This window comes from Choloepus didactylus, chromosome 5 (assembly GCF_015220235.1).
Source record: "Choloepus didactylus isolate mChoDid1 chromosome 5, mChoDid1.pri, whole genome shotgun sequence".
In the NCBI taxonomy this organism is placed as follows: Eukaryota; Metazoa; Chordata; class Mammalia; order Pilosa; family Megalonychidae; genus Choloepus; species Choloepus didactylus.
The window spans coordinates 76508964-76535512 of NC_051311.1; the positions used below are offsets into that span (position 1 = coordinate 76508964).

At 39.9% G+C, this 26549-nt stretch overlaps 1 protein-coding gene across 1 annotated transcript in view; it reads left to right on the top strand.

Annotated features, from left to right (window-relative positions):
- WNT2 (Wnt family member 2) overlaps positions 1 to 8335 on the top strand; it is a 44089-nt gene extending 35754 nt beyond the window's left edge. The window contains exon 5 of the mRNA XM_037837450.1: positions 7534 to 8335. Within this exon, the coding sequence (XP_037693378.1) occupies positions 7534 to 7763 (230 nt within the window). The 3' untranslated portion in view covers positions 7764 to 8335. The remainder of the gene's footprint in view (positions 1 to 7533) is intronic.
- The last annotated feature ends 18214 nt before the right edge of the window (positions 8336 to 26549 follow it).

Consider the following 26549-nt stretch of genomic DNA (forward strand, 5'->3'; position numbering starts at 1 on the left):
TTCCTCCAAGTCCCAGAGGTGTGGATCTGGGAACTATTAGCAAAAGCCCTCTGTTCCTCCTCTGCTGTCAGGAAGATGCATGTCGGTGGAGACAGAAATGTGTTTACACTGGGAACCCTGACTCGATTATTAATTTTATAGCTCTGGGGATGGGATGCTCTATTCTGAAAAATTTCCCCAGCATTGCCCCACCAAGAATGTGTTATGTGGTCCCAAATTTAGGTGATTTAGGAACTCCGATTCTTTGTCGTCCTCTTTCCCATGCCTATATATGAGTTTTTGTGTGAGCCAGAATGAGGACAACACAATGGGAAGGAAAAACATATATCTGGCTGGAACCAGCACCTTCTCACAGTGTAGACATTGCCGGACCCTTCAGACTCTCCCTGGATCTACAGATGCCGAGTTCAGGCAGATGATCTCACAACAGTTTGATGAAAAGATGACAGAAGAAGGTTGGGCTCGCTGAGTCTGAGTCTGCAGCTCTGTATATCTGGGGATTGGGATCTGCACTCAGGAAGGCCACACATTTGGGCATACTTCACAAACAAAAGGCAATGGGAAGTCAGAGAAGTGAGTTTTCAACTTGTCATTTCTCCCTTAAGTTAACTGTGTAAATCAAAGGGCGGTAAGAGATTACTTATCATAATAAGGAAACATAGTGATTTTTAAAAGTGAACATACTAAACATTAAGCGTAAAAATACGTATTTAACCTTACAATATTTCAATTTGGGAGATTCTAATGATAAGGCCATTCCTCAAAAATGTGTTACATATTTTCTTCTTTGGAGTATTTTTAGAACCAGCCACTTATGCTTTTTTAGATACTCTGTGGTGCAAATATTTGCCTGTAAAGATCAGTTTGATTTTTGGAAATGGCTCAGAGAATTTTAGAATTAAGCCTGGGAAATTAGGTAAGTGGTCAGGCTAAGTAATTCCATTTTTTTGTGAGATACAAATTGATGCTGTCAGCTTTCCTGAACCAGAAGGTTCTCCTTAGAAAGTGCTCTTTCTGGTGTCCTTGGCAATGGCTGTGATGTTGAAACTGATGCATTTTAACATATGTTAAAACCACTTTGAGAACAATGTTTTAGAGAGGTGCAGGCTGTATTGCAAGGAATTAGTCTCATTTCTGCGGCCTTCTACATCATTCAAATTGCAGGAATCCAATAGGAATGTAAGTACAGGAACAAGACAGTGTAAGCTACTAACACCGTATTAACTAGACTTTTTCATTTTTTCATGTCAGTAAGAAATTTTCTCACATAAATTTAGGCATCTTAATTGTCTGTCACATATCATGAGCTGGAGAAAAATGGCCCCTCCAAAAAATGTTACATGTCAGAATGTTTAAGAGTTCTTCACTTGATAAAATAATTAAGGGAGAGAGTGGGAAGGATGCTAAAGTTCTGGTCATTATACTGCTATAAGTGAGCCTGCTGTCTCACACAGCCTGGCAGGGCTCCATGACAGAGCTCTTTGTCAAAACACAGAATATCACAATGGTCAAGAGCTTGAGCTCTGGAGTTAGACAAGCCTGGCTTCAGGTCTGGCCCTGCCACCTGCTTGTTGTGGAATCTTGGGCAAGTCGCTTAACCTCCCTGACCCTCCATTTCCTCATCTCCAAAACGATGATGAAAATAGTACCTACCTCATAAATATAAAAGCATTAAGTGAGATAATTGCATGTAAAATTCTTACCGCAAGGCATAGCCAATGTGAGTTCTCCATAAAATGGGCTCTGATTATGAACATAATGAAGAGAAAAGGGGAGAAGAAAGAAAGGAAGCAAGAAGAAAAGAGTCAGTGGAAAGGCAGAAAAGAATGGATGAACTTCAGTTCTAGCCCTCTTTGAAAATGTGAAAACCAGTGCCTTTGGAATTTAGGCTGATAGGTGTAACTGGATTTATTTCCCCAGTTGTTCCTGTTGTGGCCCAAGCAGGGGTGAGTGACTCAGGAGTTATTAATTTGGTGTATTATTTGGAAAAATGATTTAAAAGTATGTGTACTGAATATTCAAAACTAAACAAGTGGGCAAGGCATAAAGCCCAACGGCTCCCTTTCATTAAAATATCTCTATCTCTATCTTCCTATTCTCACACACACACCCACATGCACACACATATGAATGCATTGCCTCTAGGATGCCAGATGAGAGTCCTTTTCACAACCACTCATTCATAACTGCTTTAGTTTCCTGTGGCTGCTGTAACAAATACCACAAACTGGGGGGCTTAAAAAACCATTTTTTTTTTTTCTCTCACAGTTCTGGAGGCTCGAAGTCTGAAATCAAGGTTTTGGCAGGTCCGTGCTCTCTCTGAAGGCCCAAGGGAAGAATCCTTGCTTGCTTCTTCTAGCTTCTGGTGGTTGCCAGCAATTCTTGGTGTTCCTTGGTTTGTGGCAGCATAACTGTAATTTCTGCCTCCATCATTACGTGGCCTTCTTCCCTGTGTGTCTGTCTCTGTTTCCAAATCTCTCTTCTTGTAAGGACACCTCTCGTTGGATTTAGGGCCTTACCTTAACTTGGTTACATCCGCAAAGATCATATTTCCAAAGAAAATCACATTCACAGGTCCTGGGGTTAGGACTTGATCATATCTTTTGACAGGGTGATGCGATTCAACCCACAACCACCACCTTTGTGCAGAAGATTTCTTCATATGTGTCTCTATCCTGAGCTCTCTGCTAAGTCCCAGAGAGTATTTTTAGTGAACGTTTCTACCTAGATGACCCACAGTCCCAGCAGACTCAACATGTTGAAAACTAAACTCATTATCCTTCCTGAAAGCCCCCCTCTCCCCAGGTGTTTCCCATCTCAAGGAACGATGCCAGCATAAACCCAGTCACTCGTGCCGAAAACCTGGGAGTCTTTCTTGACTCCTCTCATCTAACCATCCAGTCACCAGGTCCTGGCAATCCTGCCTCTTAACCTTTTCTGAGTCTATTTGCCTCTCCGCATTAATGGTGTACTTCAATGGTATACTTTAATGGTCTCTAACTAGTCTCCTTCCTTTCTCTCTGGCCCCCCTTTAATCCATTCTGCTACAGTACCCAGAGCAATCCTTCCAAAATGCAAATTAAATAATGTTACCCTTTTGTGGAAAAACCCCCAATAGCATTCCATTGCCCTCGGGTTTAAGTTTATACCCCTTGATGTATTACAAGGGGCTTTTCATAATGTGGCATCTACCGACCTCTGCAGCCTCAGCTTGTGCCACTTTCCCCTTTGAATGCTACGTTCCGGACATGTTGAACACCTCTCTGCTCCTCAAATACTATAGTTTTGCATGTTAATTGTCCTTTATGCTTGTAGCTGCCTCTTCTTCCTTCTCCTCCTCCATCTTAACTAGTTATTGAAATACAAAATGAAAACAGAAAAGTGCACCTATGAAAACAGAAAAGTGCACCTATCACATGTATACAGCTCAATGAATTCTCTCAAAGTGAACGCACTTCTGTAACCTGTGCCCTGATGAAGAACCTGAAGAGTACCGGGATTCCAGAAATATCCCCATCATGCCCCTTGTTCCAGTTTGCTAGTGCTGCCATTATGCAAAATACCAGAAATGGATTGGCTTTTATAAAGGGCATTTAACTGGTTACAAATTTACAGTCTGAAGACCATGAAAATGTCCAAATTAAGGCATCAGCACAAGTATACCTTCACCGAAGGAAGGTCAATGGCATCCAGAAAACCTCTGTTAGCTGGGAAGGCCCATGGCTGGTGTCTGCTGATCCCAGGTTGTATTCCAGCTCCTCTCTCAGCTCCTGTGTGTTCTTCAAAATGTTGCCCTTGGGGCATTTTGTCCTCTGTCATATTCTCCAGAGCAAACTCTGGGTTAGCATCTCTGAAGTGTTAGTAAAAGTCTCCTTTCAATAGTCTTCTCCAAAATGTCTCTCTCAGCTGCTCTCTGGTCCTTCTGTTTGTGAGCTCTTTTATAGGACTCCAGTGATTAAATCTAGACCCACTGTGAATGGGTGGGGTCCATATCTCCATGAAAATAATTCAATCAAACATTTTACCCCCAATTGATTGAGTCATATCTTCATGGAAATGCTCAAAGGATTCCAACGTAATCAACACTAATACGTCTGCCCCCCACAAGGTTGCATGAAAGAACATGGCATTTTGGGGGACATAATACATCCAAACTGGCACACCCCTTTTCACTCCCCTCCAAATTAAATCACTACCTTGACTTCTAACGTCATACACATTAGTTTTTTCCATTTTTGAACTTGATATAAATGGAAACCTTTGAAATTGTATCATATGTTTGTTGCTGTGTAACAAACCACATACCCACTTGTGGCCTAAAACAACCAGAAAAAACCCACCTTCAGCTTCATCACTCCTTGTAACTATTCTCTCATCTGTTTCATCACCAAACTTCTTGAAAAACTTGTCTATACTCACTGTTCTCATGTCCTCTCTTCCAATTCATTCTTTTAAAAAAAAAATTGAGGTGGAGTTCATATAACATAAAAGTAACCATTTATAGCATACAATTCAGCGGCATTTAGTACATTTACACTGTTGTGCAACCACCACCTCTATTTAGCTCCAACATGTTTTCATCACCCCCAAAGGAGACCTCATACCAATTAAGCAGTCACTCTGAATTTCCCTCCTCCACTAGCCCTTGCAACCACTAATCTGCTTCCTTTCGCTATGGATTTACCTATTCTGGATAGTTCATATAAATATAAATATAGTCATGCAATAGGTACCCTCTTGTGTCTGGCTTCTTTCACTTAGCGTGACGTTTTTAAGGTTCATCCACACTCGTGCCCTGTGTTCAGCCCTTTGTGAACTTGCCTTCTGAATTCCTGCTAGAATGTTCTTTCTTGCCTGGGGTGCCCTTCACTGCATGCCCTCCCTGAAAGTTGTCTACTCATCCTAAAAGTCCTACCTCAAATGCCACCTTTTCTGTGAAGCCACACAAAATCAGTAGCTCCTTTTCTGTCCTGCTTGCTGCTAGTAATAGTAATATCACTAATATAGTTATTATAATATGTTTGGCTCACTCCCTCTACAACATAAGCTCCTCAGGGCAGGGTCTATGTTTTGTTCACTGCTGTATCCCAAGTTCCCAGAGCCAGGCCTGGCACATAGTAGGCACTTGAAAACATTTGTGAAGTAAATGAATGGTTAGCATTTATTGTGTACATATTGTACCAGATGTGTTCATGCATTATCTCATTCCATCCTTGCCACAGGCCTGTGAAGAAGGAACTGTTTTTATCCCAGTTTTGCATAGGAGGAAATTAAAGCTTAGTGAGCTGAAGTAACTCACCTGAGGTCACACAGTTGATAAGTGGCAAAGCTGGGAATTTGAACTCTGATTTGTCCAAGCTCTAAATAATCTCATCCTGCTGTTTTTGAACTTTATTTGTTTGGGTGCTTTTCACATAACGCTAGGGTACAGTAGGTCTTCAGCAAGTGACGCAGTTTTCCTAAGGTAGTGGAAGTGTCTCTACATATTTATCTGTTCACCACACTATTACTTCCCTGAGAATAAGAACTGGGTCCTAGTTACCTTTATTCCTCCCATCCTCACCCCCAAAACTCCAAGCAACTGGCACTGTGTCTTACACATGTTTTTGTTCAATGAATGTTTATTGCATTAAATATTGAGTGTGCTTTTAAGAGGCAGCATTTGGCAGTGAGTCTTTTCCATACTCAGTGATTTTGAGGATTGTCCAGGTTGTTCCACATCAGGGCCCAGCTGCTGCCTCTCCTGACCCTTTGCTTCTTCAGCATGATGTAGGCTCGAGGAAATCCTTCACCCTGACCCCAGCCCTTTGCCGTCCTTCCTGTCCCCATGAAACTCCCCTGCCTGTCTTCCTGCTGTCAGTGTCCTGATCATGCAGAGCAAGTTCTGCTCCACCCTCTCCTCTTCTTGACCCCATGCCTTGCTTGAACCTTGCTGTTTGCCTGGTCATTCTTGGCAGGCAGGGCAGCATGACACTTTAATAGATAATTCTAACACATGCAGATTGTGATAAATGCAGGGAGGGTCACAAAGCACTATAGGAGTTACAAAGAGGAAAAAATTCTAGTTAAATGAGGAACTGAAAGTGAATTAAGTCATTATCTTTTTTTATCCTGATGGGTTTGTTTATTGTTGTTGTTGTTTTTAAATAAAGACTAGAGACTTTAGCTTCTCTGTTTGTCAATTCTTAAATCTTTTCAAGTAATAGAATTGGAGCAGTTTAAGCTAAAAAGGGAAATTTAATATAAGGATACAGGGTCTCTGGGAACCCTAAGGTTGGAATGCAGTCAGGCCTCAGGGATAAACAGAAGCAGAACTGGAAAAGAATCTGGGACCTGGGCAGCATTCTCTTTCATGTCTTCACTGTCTCTGTACATATGCTTTGTTCCTGTCTCTGTAGACCAACTCTAGTTCATGACCTCATGGTACCTGACTGCCCATGGCTACTGAATTTACACATAGAGAGACTGCCGGTCTCAGTCCAAATCACAAATTCCCTGGAAAATCTACCTGATTGACTCAGCTGGAATCAGGTGCCCACCCCTGGTCCAATCACCTGCCGCCAGTAGAGCAGGGTAACATTGTACGACATGGTCACCAGGGGCTCATCTCTTTGGAGGAGGCCAAGTAGAAGGAATCATTGTGAGCTGAGCAGACTTCAGAAATGTCCACTATGCTTAGCTCTGTTTTCTGATAATGTTCTTACAAAAGAATTCTGAGTGTATCCCCAGGAGTAGAGCAAATGGAGGCTACCTATCTTTTATAGAAACAAATACATAATTATGGATTGCCATATAGCAAACACCACCCTGTTTAATCAAATAGATGTTCCATTAGTAATTCCTAACATTTTTAATGCCAGTTATATTCACTGAAGACCTAGAATCTTGGCTACAACTAGATGTCACACATACATCCAAGGGGCGAATAGCCTGTGGCAGGAAAGAGAGCAGTTATGGGTTTTTCTCTCCCATCAAGGCCTCACAGAAAGGATGCCCACACCTCCTCTTCAGCAACCAGAGTTCTTTTCTACCCAACTAGCCAATGCAATCAGGTCTGAGGAGATAGAATTCCCTCCCTTTTAGCATTCTACACTCTGCCAAATTCAGAGTGAACTAGCCTTTGCTGCTGCTTCCTTAATGTGGTTGGAGGTAGGCAAAGAAGGAACCAGTATTAGTCCTTTTTTCATTCTGATCTGGCCCTGCCCATTCAGTGTGTCTAGCCTTGGATCTATCAATCCAGGGATGGATAAGGACAATCCGAAAAGTTTATCCAACTCAGAATTGGGCAAGCTGGATTTGGGCTGCCTGAAGCGGATCCAAAGCTTCAGGTCCACCCTTCCTGGACTTGGCCCTCCAGGCACCTCTGCCCTCACTGCACCTGGCACGTGGGGATGACAACCACTGCATGTGTCTATGGAAATACAGTTACAGCTTTGGGTTGGGTGTGGTGGGGCTTCATGGCTCTTCTCCTCCCCAGGCATTTTGTGTTCTGCCTAGATGCTTTCTGTGACCCCTCCTTGGCTTGTCTTCCAGGTTCCCTGGGTACAGCAGGCCGTGTGTGCAACCTGACTTCCCGAGGCATGGACAGCTGCGAAGTCATGTGCTGCGGGAGAGGCTACGATACCTCCCGTGTCACCCGGATGACGAAGTGTGAGTGTAAATTCCACTGGTGTTGCGCCGTGCGCTGTCAGGACTGCCTGGAGGCTCTGGACGTGCACACGTGCAAGGCCCCCAAGAGCGCCGACTGGGCAGCTCCCACATGACCCTGGCAGAGGTTACCCTCTGCCTTCTCTCCTGCAGGGACTCCATAGGATCTGCAAGGACACTGGGTCTTTGGGTTCTCTCCTGGGGGATATTTCCTAAGATGTTTAGCCTTTGCCTCAACATAAGTCCCTTCTCCCCCTCCCAAGGGACCCAGCACCACACACTGCACATAAAGTACTCCTATTCTATCTATCTTTTGGCATTCTGGAAATAGTATGTCAGGATGTCAGAGGAAAAGGATGATAGGCTCAGTTAATTGTCTCTACCTGCCTAGACTTTTCCTTGTTGTAGAGCAATTGACCAGGAAGCAAAATAGAGTGTCTCAAAAGAACTTTCTCTGTGTCTTCCAACAAATGCTCACAGTTAAGAAATTTCATACCTCTCCAGGGGTGGGAGTGGGGGTGTAAAGCAAAGAAAGCAGAATCAACTGCCACTGAATTATTTTTAAATTCCTGGAGAGACCAAGTAAGGATTTTGTCTGGTCAAGTGATTTTCACAGCCATCATCCCTGGGGGTAATTGGTAATGCCTGGAGAAGGATGCCTTTCAATAAACTTCAGGTTTAAAAAGCATATTTTTTTCAAGGCATTTATCACCATATTAAAATACAATGTAACGAGGTAGGAATGTGTGTCCCTTGGTACAGTAGCTTTTTGGATCTTTGCAATAACAAATCCTTTGGAAAGTGATTGCTTTGAATTACTGTCCCTCTCAATGTAAAGAACCCATAACATAAGGAATGAGATTTCCTTCTCACTTAAGATCTGAAGGGAAGCAGGAAGAGAATTGGCAAGCTGGCAGTATTCTGTTAACTATTGGGTGAATATGGAGGCAAATAACTTAGTGGATTACAGATAAGGAAAAAAGGGGAAATAAAATTCCTGTTTGGTATTTTGCATGTGACCCATGGAATTTTGTCACTAAAACAACTTTGAGAATGAAACTTCTGGGGATGACAAGACTAGGGAACTAAACTGCTGACAGAGAAGTTTCCAGAGCTCAGTCATGCTTGGGACACCATTTACCATAAGCAGATGCCTGCAAGAAGTTGGCCACGTATGCTGGGGAACATTGACTAGTGCCTGTCACCCTCCAAACACATAAAGACCTGTCACATTTAATTATGTTCATTTGATGCTTACAAAATGACCTGATACTGTAGCCTAAAGCAAATGACACATACCCTTGCTTATAAAGTTGGTAATTCTAGTATATAATATTGCAAACAAATCTTAGCTTGGAGACTGTATTTAAGGGACCCAGCTGTAATTATGGGAACATCAATATGCAAATAGTGGTCAGCTTCTGCCATGAGCCAAAAGATGACATCCAGGGAAAATGGAGAGGCTGCCTGCCTCATTTTTTTTATATATATATATATATATAAAACAAATGAAAGAAAGGTGAAATATATGAAGTTACTTCTTATCACCTTGTAAAACTCAGTTCTTTTTTAAATGTGATCTCTTCCTAGAACTACCTACATCAGATAACAATATGTTTCATTATATGCGTCTGGTGATAAATTAAGATGTTTGTTCATTCTTTAATATTTTGGTCTTCGGTTTCTTGATCCTTACTTTGCAGTCAGTCATTTAGACTGAGGTGCGTGGAAACAACCTACTGGAGTACTTTGTCATGATTCACAGCTGCCTTCAACCCTGTTAAAAATAACAGAACTCATCCCCTTTCCCAAACCCCAAAATTAGTTGTCTAATTTCTCCAAAGTGGGTCTTTCCTCTTTTTAGGCTATGGATGTAGAGGGTGTTGGTGACGGACCAAGGCAGTGGCAGCTTTGAGCTCAGTGGGGAGCTGCCAGGGTGGGTGTGACTGGGCCGCCCATGGGGTGAGTGGGAAGGCTGGTGAGTGGGCAGCTTCTCACTCTTCATGGGAAGTGAGAAGGACTTTTGTGGGGGTCCCAAAGCCATCAGCCGTTCTTCCAAGATAAACTCTGAACTCATAAGTCCCTGGGTGTATTTAGAATTGGTAGGATCTTGGAGGACATCTCCAGCTCCCTTCAGTTTGTATGTGGAAAAACTAAGGCCAACAAAAGTAATGAGATCCATAAAATATCAATGATTACCCCAATGCTCCATCACAAATAGGACCACACTAAGAATATTTGAGAAGGCTAAGCACTTTGTCTATTAAATGAAAATACTTTCTCTCGGAGATTCCTCCAACAGATTCTAAGTATTTAGTGTCCGTTGGGGATGTTCATTGTTGTTTTTTATTCCTGTATGCTTAGATCTGACTTCCTTTTTATGCTGAAATGCGTCCCTCCCTAATAAGGAGCAAGAGTACAAGGTGTATTCATGTAGGAAACTGTAGGAATTGTCCTGACATCTAAGGGAGACTGTGGCAAACATCTCAAGTGCTGGTGGGTTCTGAAGGGCTTAGGAAGAGAGTGAAATATTTTTATCTGCTTTTACTTCTGAAATAAGGAAATCTTAAAAGGGATTTAAAAGATTTTTCAAAGATTAAAGGACAGGTGAAGATCATTTTAAACTCATTTTCTTTAGGGCTCATTAGAGGGTCAGTATTCCATGATTCTGAAAGACATTACATTCTTGATCGTCTGAGGCTTTTAAGGGCACTCATGGCATGAATTACCCAAAACATAAAATAATGAGAAACTTCATTAGGTCAAATCCCCTTAAAAATTTCCTCGCAATGAAAATCTTAATCTAAACTGACGTTTTCTAGGCCCAAGATGGTGCCCATTGAATTTCTGCAATATCTGAAAAAGTTCCAACACAATAAGAGATCTTGACCCAGTTAAGGAGCTTTCTACAATAAAGATATAATCTGCCTATGACTCTAAGACTTAGCATGAGTTTTCTTCAAAAGATTTCCCTCTCTAAATTACAGTGTGATGCTGCTATTTGCTGTATTTTCTGAATATACCTTTTCCAGGTGCTTTCTTGTTAGATGGACCCCCTCTTGATCTGAAAAAGTTAATGCCCTGCCTTAAGAGGCCAGTTTATCCCCTCTAATGGCTTAGACTCAGGCACAAAAGCCACCAGCCCTATGATCGCCTCAGGCTTTTCAATAATGAGGGTTTTGGCTCATTATTGGATCACAGATGCTTCAGTGGGCGAGGCAGAAGGCACCCCAGCACCCCTGACTATCTTCTCTCCCTTATATGAGTACCCCACAGATTGAAATGGACATCTGATAAGGTTTCTATCGAATAGCAGTTTGGTCTGTTTGAGGCCAGATGATGGGAAGGGGAGTCAGAGGGAAAGAGATGGGTATCAGTTTCCAGGTGACTGATTGTCCCTGGATGTGGCAGGGGGTGGCTCTTCAGCCCCACCCTTTATTCTGCTGTTGTTTCCCTGACCCTGCCTAGCACCTACTTCCTGAGGCCTTGAGGGGCCCATGAGGTTCAGGGATCAGCCCTACCTGTTGCGTAGCTCTGCTCGAGGCTGCCAACATTCATTTCAAGAGGTGTTTTGAAATTGTCAAAACCATATTCCTTTCAAATTCCTATTCATATTATTACAAAGCTTAAAAATATAGTTATCTTTTTTTTTTTTTTTAATGAAAATGGCTTTAAAGTCAGAAAATCCAGTTGTCCAGTGACGTTTCTGGGCTCTGTTGACTTACTAAGGAGGTTCATCAACTCAGATCCAAAGCAGGGTTCTCTCAGAAGCAGCCCACATGACCGTGCATGTGCTGGGCTTGGCAGCATTTTCAGGCCAGGATGTCATTATAACTTCTGCTTTATCAGGGTGGGTGGTGTCTTACTCAGCTGAAGAGTGTTCATTTCCTTCCTTGTTCACGCTCAAATAAAGGTTCAGAGTGGTGTCCAGTGGACCACAATCCTCCTTTTTTGTCTATTTACTGTACTTCAACATGGGTTTCCTTATCTTAAGAGCAAGACTTGTATTCTTAACAACTAGGCCTTGCCAGTACCAAAGCTGGTAAATTGTTTCTGTCAGGTCTACACTGAACTTCTGAAAAGCAATCATGTGAGCTAACAGCTGAGGCGAGCTCATTTTGACCTTGTCCTTACCCAGGCAGAGAAAATTTTCACTCATTCATGAGAATGTTCTCTACATTTTTCTGAGGATCAGCAAGGTGACAGGTGGTTTGCAAAGTCCAACATGATCATTTTTCTAAATCATATTTGCTCCAGCTCTAGTTTTTTTTTCCTGATAGTCAGATGGATTCCTGTTTAACCAAACGTTCCACTTCCACAAGCTAATGCGTGTCACACAGATTGTTACAAAGAACTATTGTTATATCTAAGTCTACATTTTCTGTGAAATCAAAATGTAATAAAGTGAATTTTCAATGTTAACTTTGTTATTTTAAACTTCAAATGGTCTTGCCAAATCCTCTGGTGAAAAGAAATCCCTTCAGGTTGTGGAAACTATTCTCTTGTCTTTTCTCAGAACCATACTTGAAACAGCTTGATTAAGAGGCATCTTTCAAGATTTTTCTGAGAAGACAGTTCTTACCAATAACTATTCTTCTGAGTTAATGGATAAAACTTATATTCAGGATTGAAAAATTACTCCAAATTTTCACCATGTGTTTTCCACCTAAAGGTTTGCCTGTTCTTGGTATAGCATACTTTGGCGGTATTATAAAGACAGTGTCTCTCCATGGCAACGAGATCCACCCCCACCCCTGTTGACTTCTCTGAATTATTGCCACTTATGTAAGTGCTTGCTCTTGGCTGAAATGGCATTTCTCAGCTTGATTAGGAACATACAAGACCCCTTGCCCTTTTCTGAGATATGTGCATCTTGATCGTGTGTGCTATTGATATATAAGCACTGAAAGCTCGGAAACGAAGTAGACTCCACCCCATCCCTCCACCCCCCAGCAAAGGAAATCCACCGTCCTACTTCCTCTTTCTGGTGAACTTCATTTGGGGGGTGACCTGAGCAGGCAAGGCACTGACCTTATTCTTCAAGCACAAAAGGTGGCCCCATTGTCCTCTAGGATTCCATTGTCCCTTCCAGAAACTCCCACACCTATTTGGATGATCTGGGAAAAAAGGTGGCAATTCTTGTGTCTGTCTGTTTTGCAAAGGGCATGTCCCCAAATATTTTTGCCTGGAATATGTCAATGAAATTTCCCTATTATCTAACTTTTTGTGTTTCACAGTTTTGGCACTCTTGACATTTTGAGCCAGATAATTGTCTGTTGTGGGGGCTATCCTGAGCATTGTAGGATGTTTAGCAGAAGACCTAGTCTCTACCCACTAGATGCCAGGAGCACCCTCCCCCATCATGAAAACCAAAAATGTCTCCAGACATTGCCAAATGTCCCCTGGGGGGCACAGTCACCCCCAGTGGGGAACTATGGTCTAATCTTTTGGGTTGAGTCCTCTTAAAATGGAAGCCTCATATATGGAGATATAACCTGCCATTTTCCATGAGGAACACCTCAGTGGGAGTATTAGTTTAGTGGGATTGTCCTCAATATTAACTTATCAGTTTAGCTGGGAAGGGATCTCCTGAGAAGAGTGTGGTTGCAGAACGACTTAGCATCATGGGGAAATGGAGAAAGGCAGGACCTGAAGCTCACTTAGGTCCACACCGTGCCCGGGGCCTCCAGGAGTATGTGAGGCTCCTGGGTTTCTGAGGATGGGTATTAACTGTTAGGAATCAAAAGAAAGTCAGAAAGTTAAAGAGGAAAAAAAATAGTGTGATTTTAGAAGCTGGAAGCAGAATCCTTCCTAGGAATTCCTCAGTTTCACAACACTCACTGAGGCAAAAAACGAAAGCCTGAAATATGTCTTGGAAAGTGGAGGAGTGAGAATTTTATACCTCTGCATAAAATAGTTGAATACTTTTGAATTTCTAAAGACAGTCAGAGGGAAGGGTAATAATGAAGAGGAGGGCATTGCAAAATGGAGAAAGTCTGAGTTTCAAGAAAAGAGACAGTGACAAGTTCCTGTGGTGGGTTCATCCTAAAATTTTAAGACCAGGATGTGTATCATTTGCAGGTTGATTGTTTATTGAAACACCCCTGTCCCCACTGCCAGTTTCCTCTAACTCAGGTAACCACAGCCTTGGAATGAAGGAATCAAAATAGCATTCAGCATGGGCCAAGAAAGGTGAGAAAGAGACAACACATGCTGGAGGTCAAACAAGGTAGAGTGGAGATAGGTACAAGCCTGGGGTGGTGGACAGAGCAAAAGGGTAACCCCAGCTGGCTGGAGAACTGGAGGAAGATGACAGCTGGTTTACAGAAGCCCATCTTGTTTTACCTGACAATTTTCCATGGACCAGACTGAACTTACGGTTTATTCTGCCAAAAATGTAAGAATCAGACAAGAATCACTCGATGAACAAATAGCTCTTCATCTGTTTTAATAGGAGGATTAAAATCTGATCAGTATAATCAGTTTGACATTTATGATTTTTGGACTTTTGATTTTGTAATTTCCAAGTAGTGACCGACCCTGTGAAAGCCCCTGCAACTGAACCATAGGCTCTGGATTTTCCCAGGCAGTTCTCCCGTTGCTATTTTAAGAGTGTTGCAGGCTTTCCTAAGTTCCACAGATGAGAGGAATCACATTACTGCCTGTAAACCCAATTAAAATAATTAAATGACGAAGATGCATCCAGTATCCACTCAGCCGGATTGCTCACACTGGTTATTTCAGCAGATGTTGTGGTGCTTCACAGACCCATCTGTATATGTTTAGAGGCTTCGTGTTACAGGTGGAGGTTGCACACCAGCTGAACAAAATAGCAAAACAAAACACAGAAAACTCAATCTGAATTAGAGTCTCCAAAAGTCTACCCACCCATATAAACTTTGGCATCTGCCCCTTGATCATTCATTATTCTCCAATAGTAATGAAGGCTTCATGAAAGGCTTGAACTCTTGAGTCGTCATTTTGGATTTATGCTTAATTAAGACAGATATTCCCAGCCTAAGAGTAGACTACAAGGAGAAAGGAGTATGGATTTAATTTTCTTATATATTGTTGTAACTATAAACAATGCCTTATCTTCTCAGCAACTCTCATGGAATAATAAGCACTTGTGTTTTTAAAAGCATTTACACCAGCCCTTGGAGATTTTATTTGAATCATGATTCACAGATGAGAAATTTTCCTTCTACAGAATTTAGTAACTAGACTAAGAATTACTCAGTAGACAGTGTCTATACAAATTAATTTAAATGCTGCTTCTTCTGGCTATTAACCGTTTATTCAATGGCTGTTTTCTTTCATTTTTTTCCTAATGACTGCATGATTGGCTGCAGGATGTACCTCTAGTTTGCAGATGTAATCAAACAGTTGAAAGATAATTGAAAAATTAAAAAATAATATAATGAAAAAGTTCCCAAAAAATTATGTTGTTCTATCATGGATATAGGGCTTCAACAGAGCTGTGAGGTTACATGACATTTCCAGACTCCTGAGAATGAGGATTTGTGGAAGGAAATTTGCAGATAGTTTATTCCAAACTCTGCATTTTATTGATGAGAAAACAGAAGAAACTTCATGGTTCAGCCTGTGACGTGAACAAGACATCCTGAATCATCTTCAGAGAACAATTATTCAATATGTCTTTTTTGAGAATCTCCTGTGAGTCAACTGCTGTGCAACATACTGGAAGTACAGTAGTGACTAAGATAAACATTTACTTGATCAGAGACTTCTGGAAGAGCTAATACCTACCATGTGTTCTTTACTTTTTACTTTGCAAAACATTTCATGTGTCTGATTGGATTTAGTCCTTAGAGCTACCCTTAGATGTAGATAGAACTGTCTTAGCTCTTGGGGCTGCCATAACAAAGTACCACTGACTGGGTACTTACAACCACAGGGATTTATTGGCTCGCAGTTCTGGAGGCTAGAAGTCTGAAATCAAGGTTTGACAGGGTCATGCTTCCTCTGCAGTCTATAGGGTTCTGGCGGTGACTTACCAGCAATCTGTGGCATAACTCAACCTCTGCCTCTGTCTCATGCCGTCTTCTCTCTGTCTCTCTCCTACCAACTGTCCAAATTTTGTCTCCTTATAAGGATACCAGTCATATTGTGTTAAGATCTACCTTTCTCTAGTTTGGACTCATTGTCACTAACAACATCTTCAAAGATATCCTTTGAACAAATAGTATCGTGTTCATAGGACCGGTGGTTAGGACTTGAACATATCTTTTGGGGGGACATGATTCAATCCATAATAATCGCTATCCCTGTTTTTCAGATGAGGCAAGTTTCAGAGAGATTTAGTAATTTGCCCAAGGTTATAAGAATAAAAGCTTGTAAGAAGCAGAGTCTGGATTCAAATCTTCTAATTTTGACTCCCACTCCAGTGTCCTTTCTAGGATACCTGAGCTCACTCTGATTAAAACTCAGTGAGAAGTGTTCTATCCAGTGGGTTACTGAAAATGACCTAGTTGGTTCAGTGACCATATTTTCCAAACAAAAGTGTGCACTGCCAAAGGATTTTTATGATTTCTGAATGCATTTATATGAAATCCAGACAGTAAATCATATGAAGATACACATTAAACAAAGATTTACCAAAAAAATAAATAGCTTTTAATGATATCTTTAACAAAAGCATGCTTATTTAAAATAAAATAGCTTTGTGATACTCCTATAAAATCTGTGATTTCTGGTCATAAGAAATCTACTTTCTCTGTCACAGAGATTCAGTCCACAGTTGAAGATGATTCTAAAACATTACATATCAACTCAAATGTTGTATGAATCATGATTTCTTTAAGAGTATTCCCCAAACTCCTCCTCAATGATTGATTGCTTGGGTATTAACATGTCAATAATTTTTAAAAAATATTTTATCAGAATAGTCTTGCCTTCTTACAATGAAGAAAGGAGACAGTTAAAATTTTCTTAGCAACAATGCCCCCAAAATACTTTATAGAATTGTATTTAAATATATAATAATAGATTTTAAAATATTTTAAAAGGTACAAAGTGCATATAAATATGATATTGATATCTATTAGCAATAATACTATTTGCTCTGCTTTGTTTAACAAGAAGTATGGATGGTCTTTCCATAAAATAAACCGGGAAGATTTGTATGATACTAGATTATTATGTAATGTTTCTAGAAAGAACATGTAACCTTCCTCCTACCTTCTGATCTAGAGACCTGGAATAATAGAGGTCCTCAGCACTGATCTCCATTTCACTACTGGCTTATTCCAGCCTTAGAGATAATGGCCAAATAAGCAAACAGAATGTCTCTTCAGAAAATGCAGGAATCAAGGACAAGTCCCTGCATGAACATCTAAGGAGTGTAGGAGAGCAAAAGAGAGAATCTTTGTCTAAATGAAATCTTAAAAGAGAGGTCAGGAGAGAGGGTGGAGAATTTTTATTACAATTATTATAAAAGTTTATGGAATAGATCTACACTCATGTTTATTCATGATGGAAAAAAAAAAAAAAAAACCAGCCGTCCCCAGATATGCATTTTAATTTGTGAGAAAGTTGCTAAGAAATGTGAGATCATAGAGAAGTGGAACTTAAAATTAATAAATAAATAAAATTTAGGCAGTTTAATCTTGCCTAGAATGTGATTCATTCTTTTGGAGCAATAAATAGTGTAAGATGATGTCCAAAAGCAATTTTTCTATTTCTTGGACATTAAGCATTTTTCCTTATAGCAACTAGGGTAAAATAAGATCCCTAGATAGATAGGGACAACTCACCCAGAAATGTCATTTTCCTTTCATAGTCTTCAAATGGGCCTAAAATTCTTGGCAATACTGCCTGGGGGTTAAGACACTCTCTTCTGAAATTTTTTTTTAAATTGCACAGCTGTTGTTCAGGTTCATTCCTTAATCCAATAATTATTTATTTGACAAATATCTGGCACAACGTATCATTTGCCAAGTACTTTCATTAATGTTGGGGAAATGGCACTGAATAAGATAAATGAAATAAATGGGAATTTTATTTCTGGTAATTTGGCTTCCAAAAAGAAGCCTCCTACTGCAAAATATCTACAAATTCTGCATAAGATAAAATAAGCATTCTTTGGAATGTATTAGTGAACTCCCCTACCCCATCCCCACCCTTGAAAGCTCAAGAGCCAAAAAGGAAAAGGAAGCTTAAAACACAGCATTTGTTACCCCAGTGAAAGTATACTAACCTCACTATCTAGAAGTTTGTGTTTTATAGGTCACATGGGTGCAGAAAAAAAAGATCGTGGCCTTCTTAGAGTGGGAAATGGGAATTAGGATACAGCATCTCATCCCCTCCCACATAAAGTCAAAACCTTCAAAGAGTTATGCATCCAATAAAGGAAAAATCTGACCACAGCACAGGGAATCAAAAAGGAACTAGCTTGCTGTGACAGGGGATTGGGATAGGGAAAAATGGGTCCTCTGGCCATTTATTACTACCAGCTTCTCCTCACCCCAAGTTTGATGCTAGAATTTACGCACCTTGTATGCTCCAGGAATTACCTAGTCAAGAAATTATCTTTTTTTTTTTTTTCAAGCAGTTCCAGATTGAGATGTGTAGCAGGTGCAAGAACAAAACCTTTCTGAGGGTCATGTTTGCAAACAGGCTGCAGAGAATTCTCAAAGATTCACCAAACCTGAGTTCACAATCCAAAATTACAAAAACACACCACAAAATAAACCACCATGATTGAGAAACAGAGAAACAACAAACCGTAGAATTAGACTCCCAAGAATTTCAGATAATAAAGTTATTATACATAGGCTATTAAAATAAATGTGTTTAGGAATGATAAAAGAAAAGGTAAAGTGAATAATAAGCAGGAATAAGGCACATGATACTTGAAGGGAAAAAAATTAAGCGTATTTGAAAAGAACTAAGAATATTTATAGATTAAAAATATAACCACTCATATTAAAAACTCAGTGATTTCCTGCCTGTGGACACCTCTGAGAAAGCATCATTAAAAAGCTTTTCCTCCCACTGCCATCATGTCTAACAGTCTCCCAAATAGGCCAAACAGCTGCAGAAACTTCGTCAGTGGTTTGAGCTTTGAGACAACTTATGAGAGCCTAAGGAGCCATTCTGAACAATGAGGAACATTCACCAACTGGGTGGTCATAGGAGATCCAAACACCAAGCCCTCCAGAGGCTTTGAGTTTGTCATATATGCCACTGTGGAGCAAATGGATACAGTAGTGAATGCAAGGCCATACAAGTTAGAAGGAAGAGCCATGGAACCCAAAGAGGACTGTTACAAGAGAAGATTCTCAAAGACCAGGTTTTCCTTTACCTGTGAAAAGATCTTTGCTGGTGGCATTAAGGAAGAAGCTGAAGAACATCATGTAAAGAGATTATTTCAAGCAGTCTGGAAAGTGATTGTAATTACTGACTGGGACAGTGACAAGAATAGAAGCTTTGCTTTTATAACCTTTGGTAACCATGACTTATAGAGAAGATTGTCATTCAGAAATACCTTACTGTGAATGGCCTCAACTGTGAAGTAAGGAGAGCCCTGTCTAAGCAAGAGATCACTAGTGCCTTATTCAGGTCAAAGTGATTCTGGAAACTCTGGCAGTGATTGTGTTTTTGTTGGGAATGACTACTTTGGTCATGAAGGAAACTTCAGTGGTGGTGGTTTTGGGTAGTGTGCTGGCTGTAATGGATTTGGTAATGATGGAAGTAATTTTGGAGGTGGTGGAAGCTACAATGACTTTGGCAGTTGAAACAATCAGTGTTCAAATTCTAGACCCACAAAGCAGTGAAATGCTAGAGGCAATACTTTGGCCCTTAAGGTGGTGAAGGCCAATATTTTGTCAAACCACAAAACCAAAGTGGCTCTGGAGGTTCCAGCAGCAGCAGTAGATAAGGCAGTGGCAGAAGATTTTCATTACCATTGAGAAACAAAACTAAGAAGAATAGGAGAACCAGAGAAGTGACAGTAAAGCTATAGGTTACATGAGATTTGTAGCCAAGCACAGTGACAAGAATTAGCTGCTGTAAAGAAGACATGTTTTAGAAATACTCCTTATGAGCTTAAAACATAAGAACTATATTTGTGACTTATTGTAAAGCAGATATTTTAGTTTCTGTTCTGTTGCAAAGCATTCCAACGAAAGATTTTAATGTTTTTTTTCACCTATATTGTTGATTGCTAAATGTAATAGTCTTATGACACTAAATAAATGTGTCTCAAACAGCAAAAACTCAGTGGATGTGGAAAACAGAAAAATAGATACAACTGAAGAGACTATGCAAAAGAGGATCAGGGTGCTTTGGAGGGAATGAGTTTCCTGTGATGGGATGTGTGCATGCGGTAGCTGGAAGGCAAGAGCATCAGAAGAGGGGTGGGATAGATGAAATCTGAGGATCCTCCAAGAGTTTCTAAAGAGGAAAATAGATCTAAGGAAACCCAGAATACAGCACAAGATATAAAGATATGGAAAATCTTAAAAGAAGTTAAGAGGCATGGAAGACAGAATGAATATGTCCATTATATGCCATATAATAGGAGTTCCAGAAAGAAAGAAGATAGAAAATAGGAAAGATGAGCATTTTTCAAAATGGGTGAAAGATCTGAAACCTTCAGATTCAAGAAGCATGAATTCCCTGTAGGGTAACTGTTTAGTTTCCAAGCTGCTAAAACAAATACACCATCCCATGGGTTGGCTTAAACAATAGGAATATTTCGGCTCATGGTTTTGAGGCAAGAAGTGCAAAATCAAGGTATCAGTTTGTCGATGCTTTCTCTCCAAATACTGTGGCATTCTGGGGCTGGCTGCTGGCAATCCTTGGTCCTTGGATTTTCTGTCACATGGCAATGCACATGGTGGCATCTCCTTTCTCTTCCAAGTTCTCTGAGCTTGCAGTTTCTGGCTGCTTCCTGTGGCTTTTTCTCCCATGTCTAATTTCCTTTGCTTATAAGGACTTCAGCCATATTGATTTAAGACCTGCCCTTAGTCAGTTTGGGCACACTTTAACTAGGAACATCTTCAAAGATCCAATTTACAAGTGGGTTCACACCCACAGGACCAGGCTTGGGACATGAACATGCCTTTTGTGGGGGACATGATTCAGTCCCAACAATAACTAAAATAAACCCAAGCCAAAACACACTGCAGAGAAAGGACTGAGAGTAGAAATAAAAAAAGAGAAGATATCAAAAGCTACCAGAAATAAAAGACAAATTACTTACAGAAGGACAATAATCCAATTAATAGCATACTTCTCCAAAGCAAATGGTGCAAACCAGAACAAGTGGAATGATAGTCTTGAAATCTTGAAAGAAAATAACTGTCAACCTATAATTTTATACCCATGTTAATCCTCATTAAAGAACAAAGATAAAATAAAGACATTTTTGTGCAACAGAATCTACCAAGAACAGACCCTCTCCATAGAAACTTCAGGAAAAAGGAAATATATTCCAAAAGGACTGAAATGCAAGATGGAATGATGAGCAAAGAAATTTCTAAGTATGCAGTTAACTTTAAACAATACCAAATATATGAAAGGAACTGTAATAATTACTAATTCTGGTAACAGAAAGCAAGGTGAACAAAAGTACTGGCAATGACAATGAGATAAGAGTGCAGTGACTGAATTTAAACATTTTAAGTTACTTATATTGTTTAGGAGGAGGGCAGAAATACTGAAAAACTTCAAATGCTATTAAGTATACATGTTAAAATTTTAAGGATAACCATTAACTGGTTAGAATTCTGTTGCTCATAATAGCAATTAAAATCCCTAGGAATAAAAAATAATAACTCTGGAAAACTGTTTTTAAAAAGTATGAAACTTCAGTAATAGAAATAAAAAGATGCTTTCAACAAATGGAGAGAATACCATGAGAAGACCTAATATTGTAAAAATGCCAACTTTTCACTAAAGTCAATCTATGAAAACTACAATTCCAATACAAATCCTAATAAAATTAAGCTGAACAAAATTATTCTTATTAAAGAATAAAAATGTCCAAATTGCCAGCAAGTTTTGAAAATGAAGTAGAATGGGGAAGAGGGCTTTCCCCATCAAATACCAATATTTATCTTAAAACTACAGTAATTAAAAGGGCATGGTACTAATGTAGGAATAGATAATTCAAGGGAACTAAACAGTTATATAACCAACCCAGAGATATGTGTAATATAGTAGGTGATAAGTGTATCAAATGAAAGATTAAAGGAATCAGTAAATGAATCTGGAAAAAAGTTGGATGTGTACTTTTAACTTTTATATACCACCAATAAATAGATTAATATATTTTTATAATTGTTATTTTTTATTGTTTCAATTCATGACAGGGTATTTAGTAGCCATGACCTTCTCTTCTGACTGCCTTATAACAGAAAAATGAAACTTTGTCATAATCATGCTATGCAGCTCCATGAATTGCTAAAGGACTTATCCTTTCCTGATCTTCATTTCTGACTTACCTCAGCACAGAGCAGAGTTGGGTAAAAATTTCACCACTAATCCTAAACTTCTTAGTTGGCTTAGATTTTGGAGAATTCAAATAATGTCTTAAGAGGAGCAAAGATTTCATCACAAAGACATACTTAGAGTGAAATTTAAATATATAATGCATTCTCATTTGTTAAAACTCAAGAAAATAATAAAAGGATATACAGTCAAAAGTCTCTTTCCCACCCATACGTACTCCCCCTCCTCAGCCTCCCCAACAACTTTATAGATTTTCTTATTTTCTCCCCTTTTATACAAAACATAACATTATATAAATACAGTATTATGTGCCTTGTTTTCTTCATTTCACAATATAAGAGATCTTACAATAACAGTACACTCACTTTTTTTTTTCATCTCCATAGTATTGCATTTAACCTGTCCCATATTAATAAAAGTTTGGATAACTAGTTTTTTATATAAGCAGTGCCTCAGTTAAACAAAAAACAACTTGTATATATATGATTTCCTTTTAGTGCAAGTATGTCTTCTCAGAAATAGGGTTTTTCATTCAAATAACTTGGATTTGTAATTTTGTTATATATCGTCAAACATTTTGTCTTCCCACAGCAATGTAGGCTGTACCTGTTTTCTGTGACCTTTCCAACATCATGTTGTTGGATTTTTCCATCTTTATCAATTTGATTAACACAGCTGTTTTACAGACCAGGATTGTGGTGGGGACTGGCTATAAGCTCATCAAACTAGCTTCCTCTTCTTTCTGGGCACACAGTTCTCAGGAGCTCAGTGTGGTCAAGGGACTGAGTTCCCACCAGTAGTGTGTGGGCAGGAGTGGCAATGCCATGCCTTTACCATGCCTGGCTCTTAAAAACTTTCCATTCACAATCTTCTCTTCTTTTCTATGTCCACTGGTGAATGGGAAGGACTGGAGAGGATCTAGAGCAAGGAGGAGCTTTAAGATGGAAGGAATCTTGGTCCCTGTGTGAGCATATGGTAGGCTGTCCAACAAGGAACATCTGCATTAGACTGGGACATAAGTGAGAAATTAACATTTATTTTAAGTCATTGAGAACTCTGGAGTGATGATATGTTACAGCAGGTAATATTTCCCTTGATTAACCCAGAAACTGAATCAGAATTTATGGCATTAACCTGATTTGACATATGGATATATTAGCCATCCCTCCCATGAGCATTAGGCTATGGGTCATCAAACACATTCTGCATTCCAACACTCTGATCCCCCAAAGACCACACAAGGGTAATCATGATTGTTCCCTTTAGGCAGTTTCTCTCCCTCTCTCCTTCTCCCTGCACCAATTTCACTTCTCACTCTGGATTCAATTATTGAGTACCTAGCATACAGCAGGTATTCAATAAATCAATACTTTTTTAAAATAAAGGAATTAATAAATGCATGAGGTAACTGTTCTGCAACCAATTCTGATTTTCTGATTTACTGTATCAAAAGAAAAATCCCATTAAGCATGGTACACAATACATATCAAGGTAATACCCAACTTTGAATCTCTGCATAAATGTACAAACCAATCTTCTGCCAAGAACATTTTGTGGATTAAAACTGGAAAATGATTGTAGAAGGTTTTCTGAGAGACACAAATAGATGACTTCTTAGTCAGTAGATATTGACTTCTTAGTATTAATCTGATGAAAAATAATCCACACTAATTAAAATACAAGAATAGGAGACCATTATAGTTACTCACTAAATACTTACAGAACACTTCTAGGTCAAAACTCTGATTTTATGTAGTGATTTCAATAACTTTCTATTTATCACAAGGCTCAGGCAGTGTCTTAAGTAAATCCCTAGGTGGATCCACCCATGAAATCCTCAGAAATTTGTCACACTCTGGCTAATTCCCGGTAGGTGATCAAAACGATCTCAGAGGTCTGATGGTCCCTGAGAGCTGGTTGTCTTGAAGCACATAAAGACTGGCATATTACTAAGAATTGAGTGACTGTGACATTCTCCCATACTTTTGTCCCTACTCCCATTTTATTATACCAGTGCAAGTGGGATAAACCTCTTCACTACTTTTACACATCCCCCTACCCCACTTCATTGCTTGATCATCCTACGGAATGGAGGATCTCTCTCATGAGCCTTCTGCTTTAAATTGTCCAAGAATCTCAAGAACTTGTTGAATCCAAATGGGTCAGTACTTCCAGACAGTAGAATCAGAGAGTCAAGTCAACAGGTATCGTAGGATGGGGGCCACCATTGAACTGCTGGTCCTGTAGAGTTGGGGTCAGGTCCACATCCCTGCAAAGCCCAAATCTCATACTTGCGCTCTTAGCATATAGTTGTTTTTGTTTTCACTCACATATTTAGCCATTGTTCTCAAAGTGTGATAATAAGTCTATACTTTGTGCTGGAACCTCTCATTTTCAAAGAACCTCCTGCCTTTTATATTGATCCTGTATTATTAGCAGATTCCTTCATAAGGAATTCCCTATTGGAACCCTTGGAGTCCTTTCATGCCAACAGATATTTGTAGGGTCACAGTCTTAAAAAAACAGGTTTCTTTAATTTTTCAGTCGTAATTTTAACTTGAAAAGGGTGGGGTCTCACTTGTTCCTTTCTATAAGGCGCCAGGGCTCTTTTTGCAAATTGATAAGCCACAGGAATTTGTAAAAACTTCTGTTACACCCTTTCCTGAGGGCAAGGAGAGTCTACTGTCTTTATATAACAAGCAAGTCTAAGTTTGGGCTCGCAAATGACTCCTCACATAATGAAAATCTGCTCCAAACTGACTTACATCTTCATTTCTATACCTAGAAGTTACAGCACCAGATAGTTAACTTAAAAAGCTAATCCATGTCTTCTGCTTTCAGCTAAGATGTAGTAGGCTAGAGCAAGCCACCTCTCCTGCTGTGACAAATAGAAAAAAAACCTGGATAATTTCAAAAACTCGTTTTTAAAGATATTGGAGAGCTGTGGAAGCAACAAGGACAAGAAAAACTAAAATTCCAGAGAATGAAGTGTCCTTCTTAAGTGGATTCTTTGCTGTCCATTTTCTTCCTGTTTGCCAGTGTCCTTGGCACTGACTGAGGCTTAGCCCAAGCAGAGTGGGAAACCAGGCCTGTCCAACTCCAAGCTTATATTCTGTCCTCTGCGTAATCTACCATCAAGATCAAAGAATGTAAGTTTAGTATTTAATTATATTGTGCTAAGAATGAGGTATGATTGGAAGCCATTGACAGAAGTGAAGTACACACACATGCACACTGTGGCATAAGGAGACATTGATACACATTGATAATTAGGGGAGGGGATTAGGAGAAAAGTGGAGGGAGGAGGGAGCAGGGATGTATATGCAGACTTAGCACTTCAGGCACTGGCATCAGACTCCCTGACCTCAAAGTTGATGCTTCAGTAAGGGGCTTCCGGTTCATCTGGAATCACTCAGGGTTGCTGGTATATCAAACATGAAGATTTCCTTAGGCATGTGGCATGTGTATTGGGGCAGTGATCCCCTACTCCATATCATTGACTTTCACTCTAGCATGTCAGTCCTGTCCAATATGAAAGTCTTGATGACCTCTAGGTGAAATAGATCACTTGTGACATTTAAAAGACAGAAGAGGAAAGGGATAAAAAATGTGAGATACGGGGGCCATTTCGCTCAATGAGCAGGTATATCCCTGAGTGAGAATGAAAGGGACATTTGAATCTACTCTTCCCTCAGTTAGCTTCAGTGCTTCTGAGGCATTGCCTCTCTCAAGAGTTTCTCAGCCCTTAGGTATGATTTTCATGTTTAAAGATACTGTTTTAAGGTACAAATGGTCATTTTTAAACACAAACCAACTGTCCCCTGAGGGCTCAGGGGAAGAATAAACGATCTGTCCCAACAGTAGAGGAAAAACTGTTAAACTAGGAAAGCAGAGCCCCACATCTTTACAGGCAATGTCAAGGATAGTTTTGATTATTCTTTGCCTTCTGGGCTGATTTTAGTACCAGGTAAGATTGGGCTCTACTGGCCTTGAACCTCCCAAATGTTGTCTGCTATTTTTCTGTGAATTGCCGTACTATGTGTAACCTATCCCTCTTGGGGAGCCCGATGGTACCCACATAAAATTAGAAATATGGACTAGTAGAGTCTTGCACATCTTCTATAAGCCCAATTGAACTTTTAGATGTGTTTTCATTTGAGGCTGTGAAAATCCAAAGTGCCTATTGGGCTTTAGGGACAAGCAGAGTTGCTTTCTTCTCCAGCTCTTTTATATTCCAGAATGCCTACCACCTAGCTCAATGGATTAGTCAGTTCTAATGAGTTCCCTTGTGCTGCGTTAGTGAAGCTCTCTGGGGTCAGTTGAGAATGTTTATGAGGGGACCTTCACATAGATAACCAGAGAAGCTGTTTTTTTAAAAAGACTGGGTCCCATCCCAGATTAATTGAGTCAGAATCTCTGGAGAT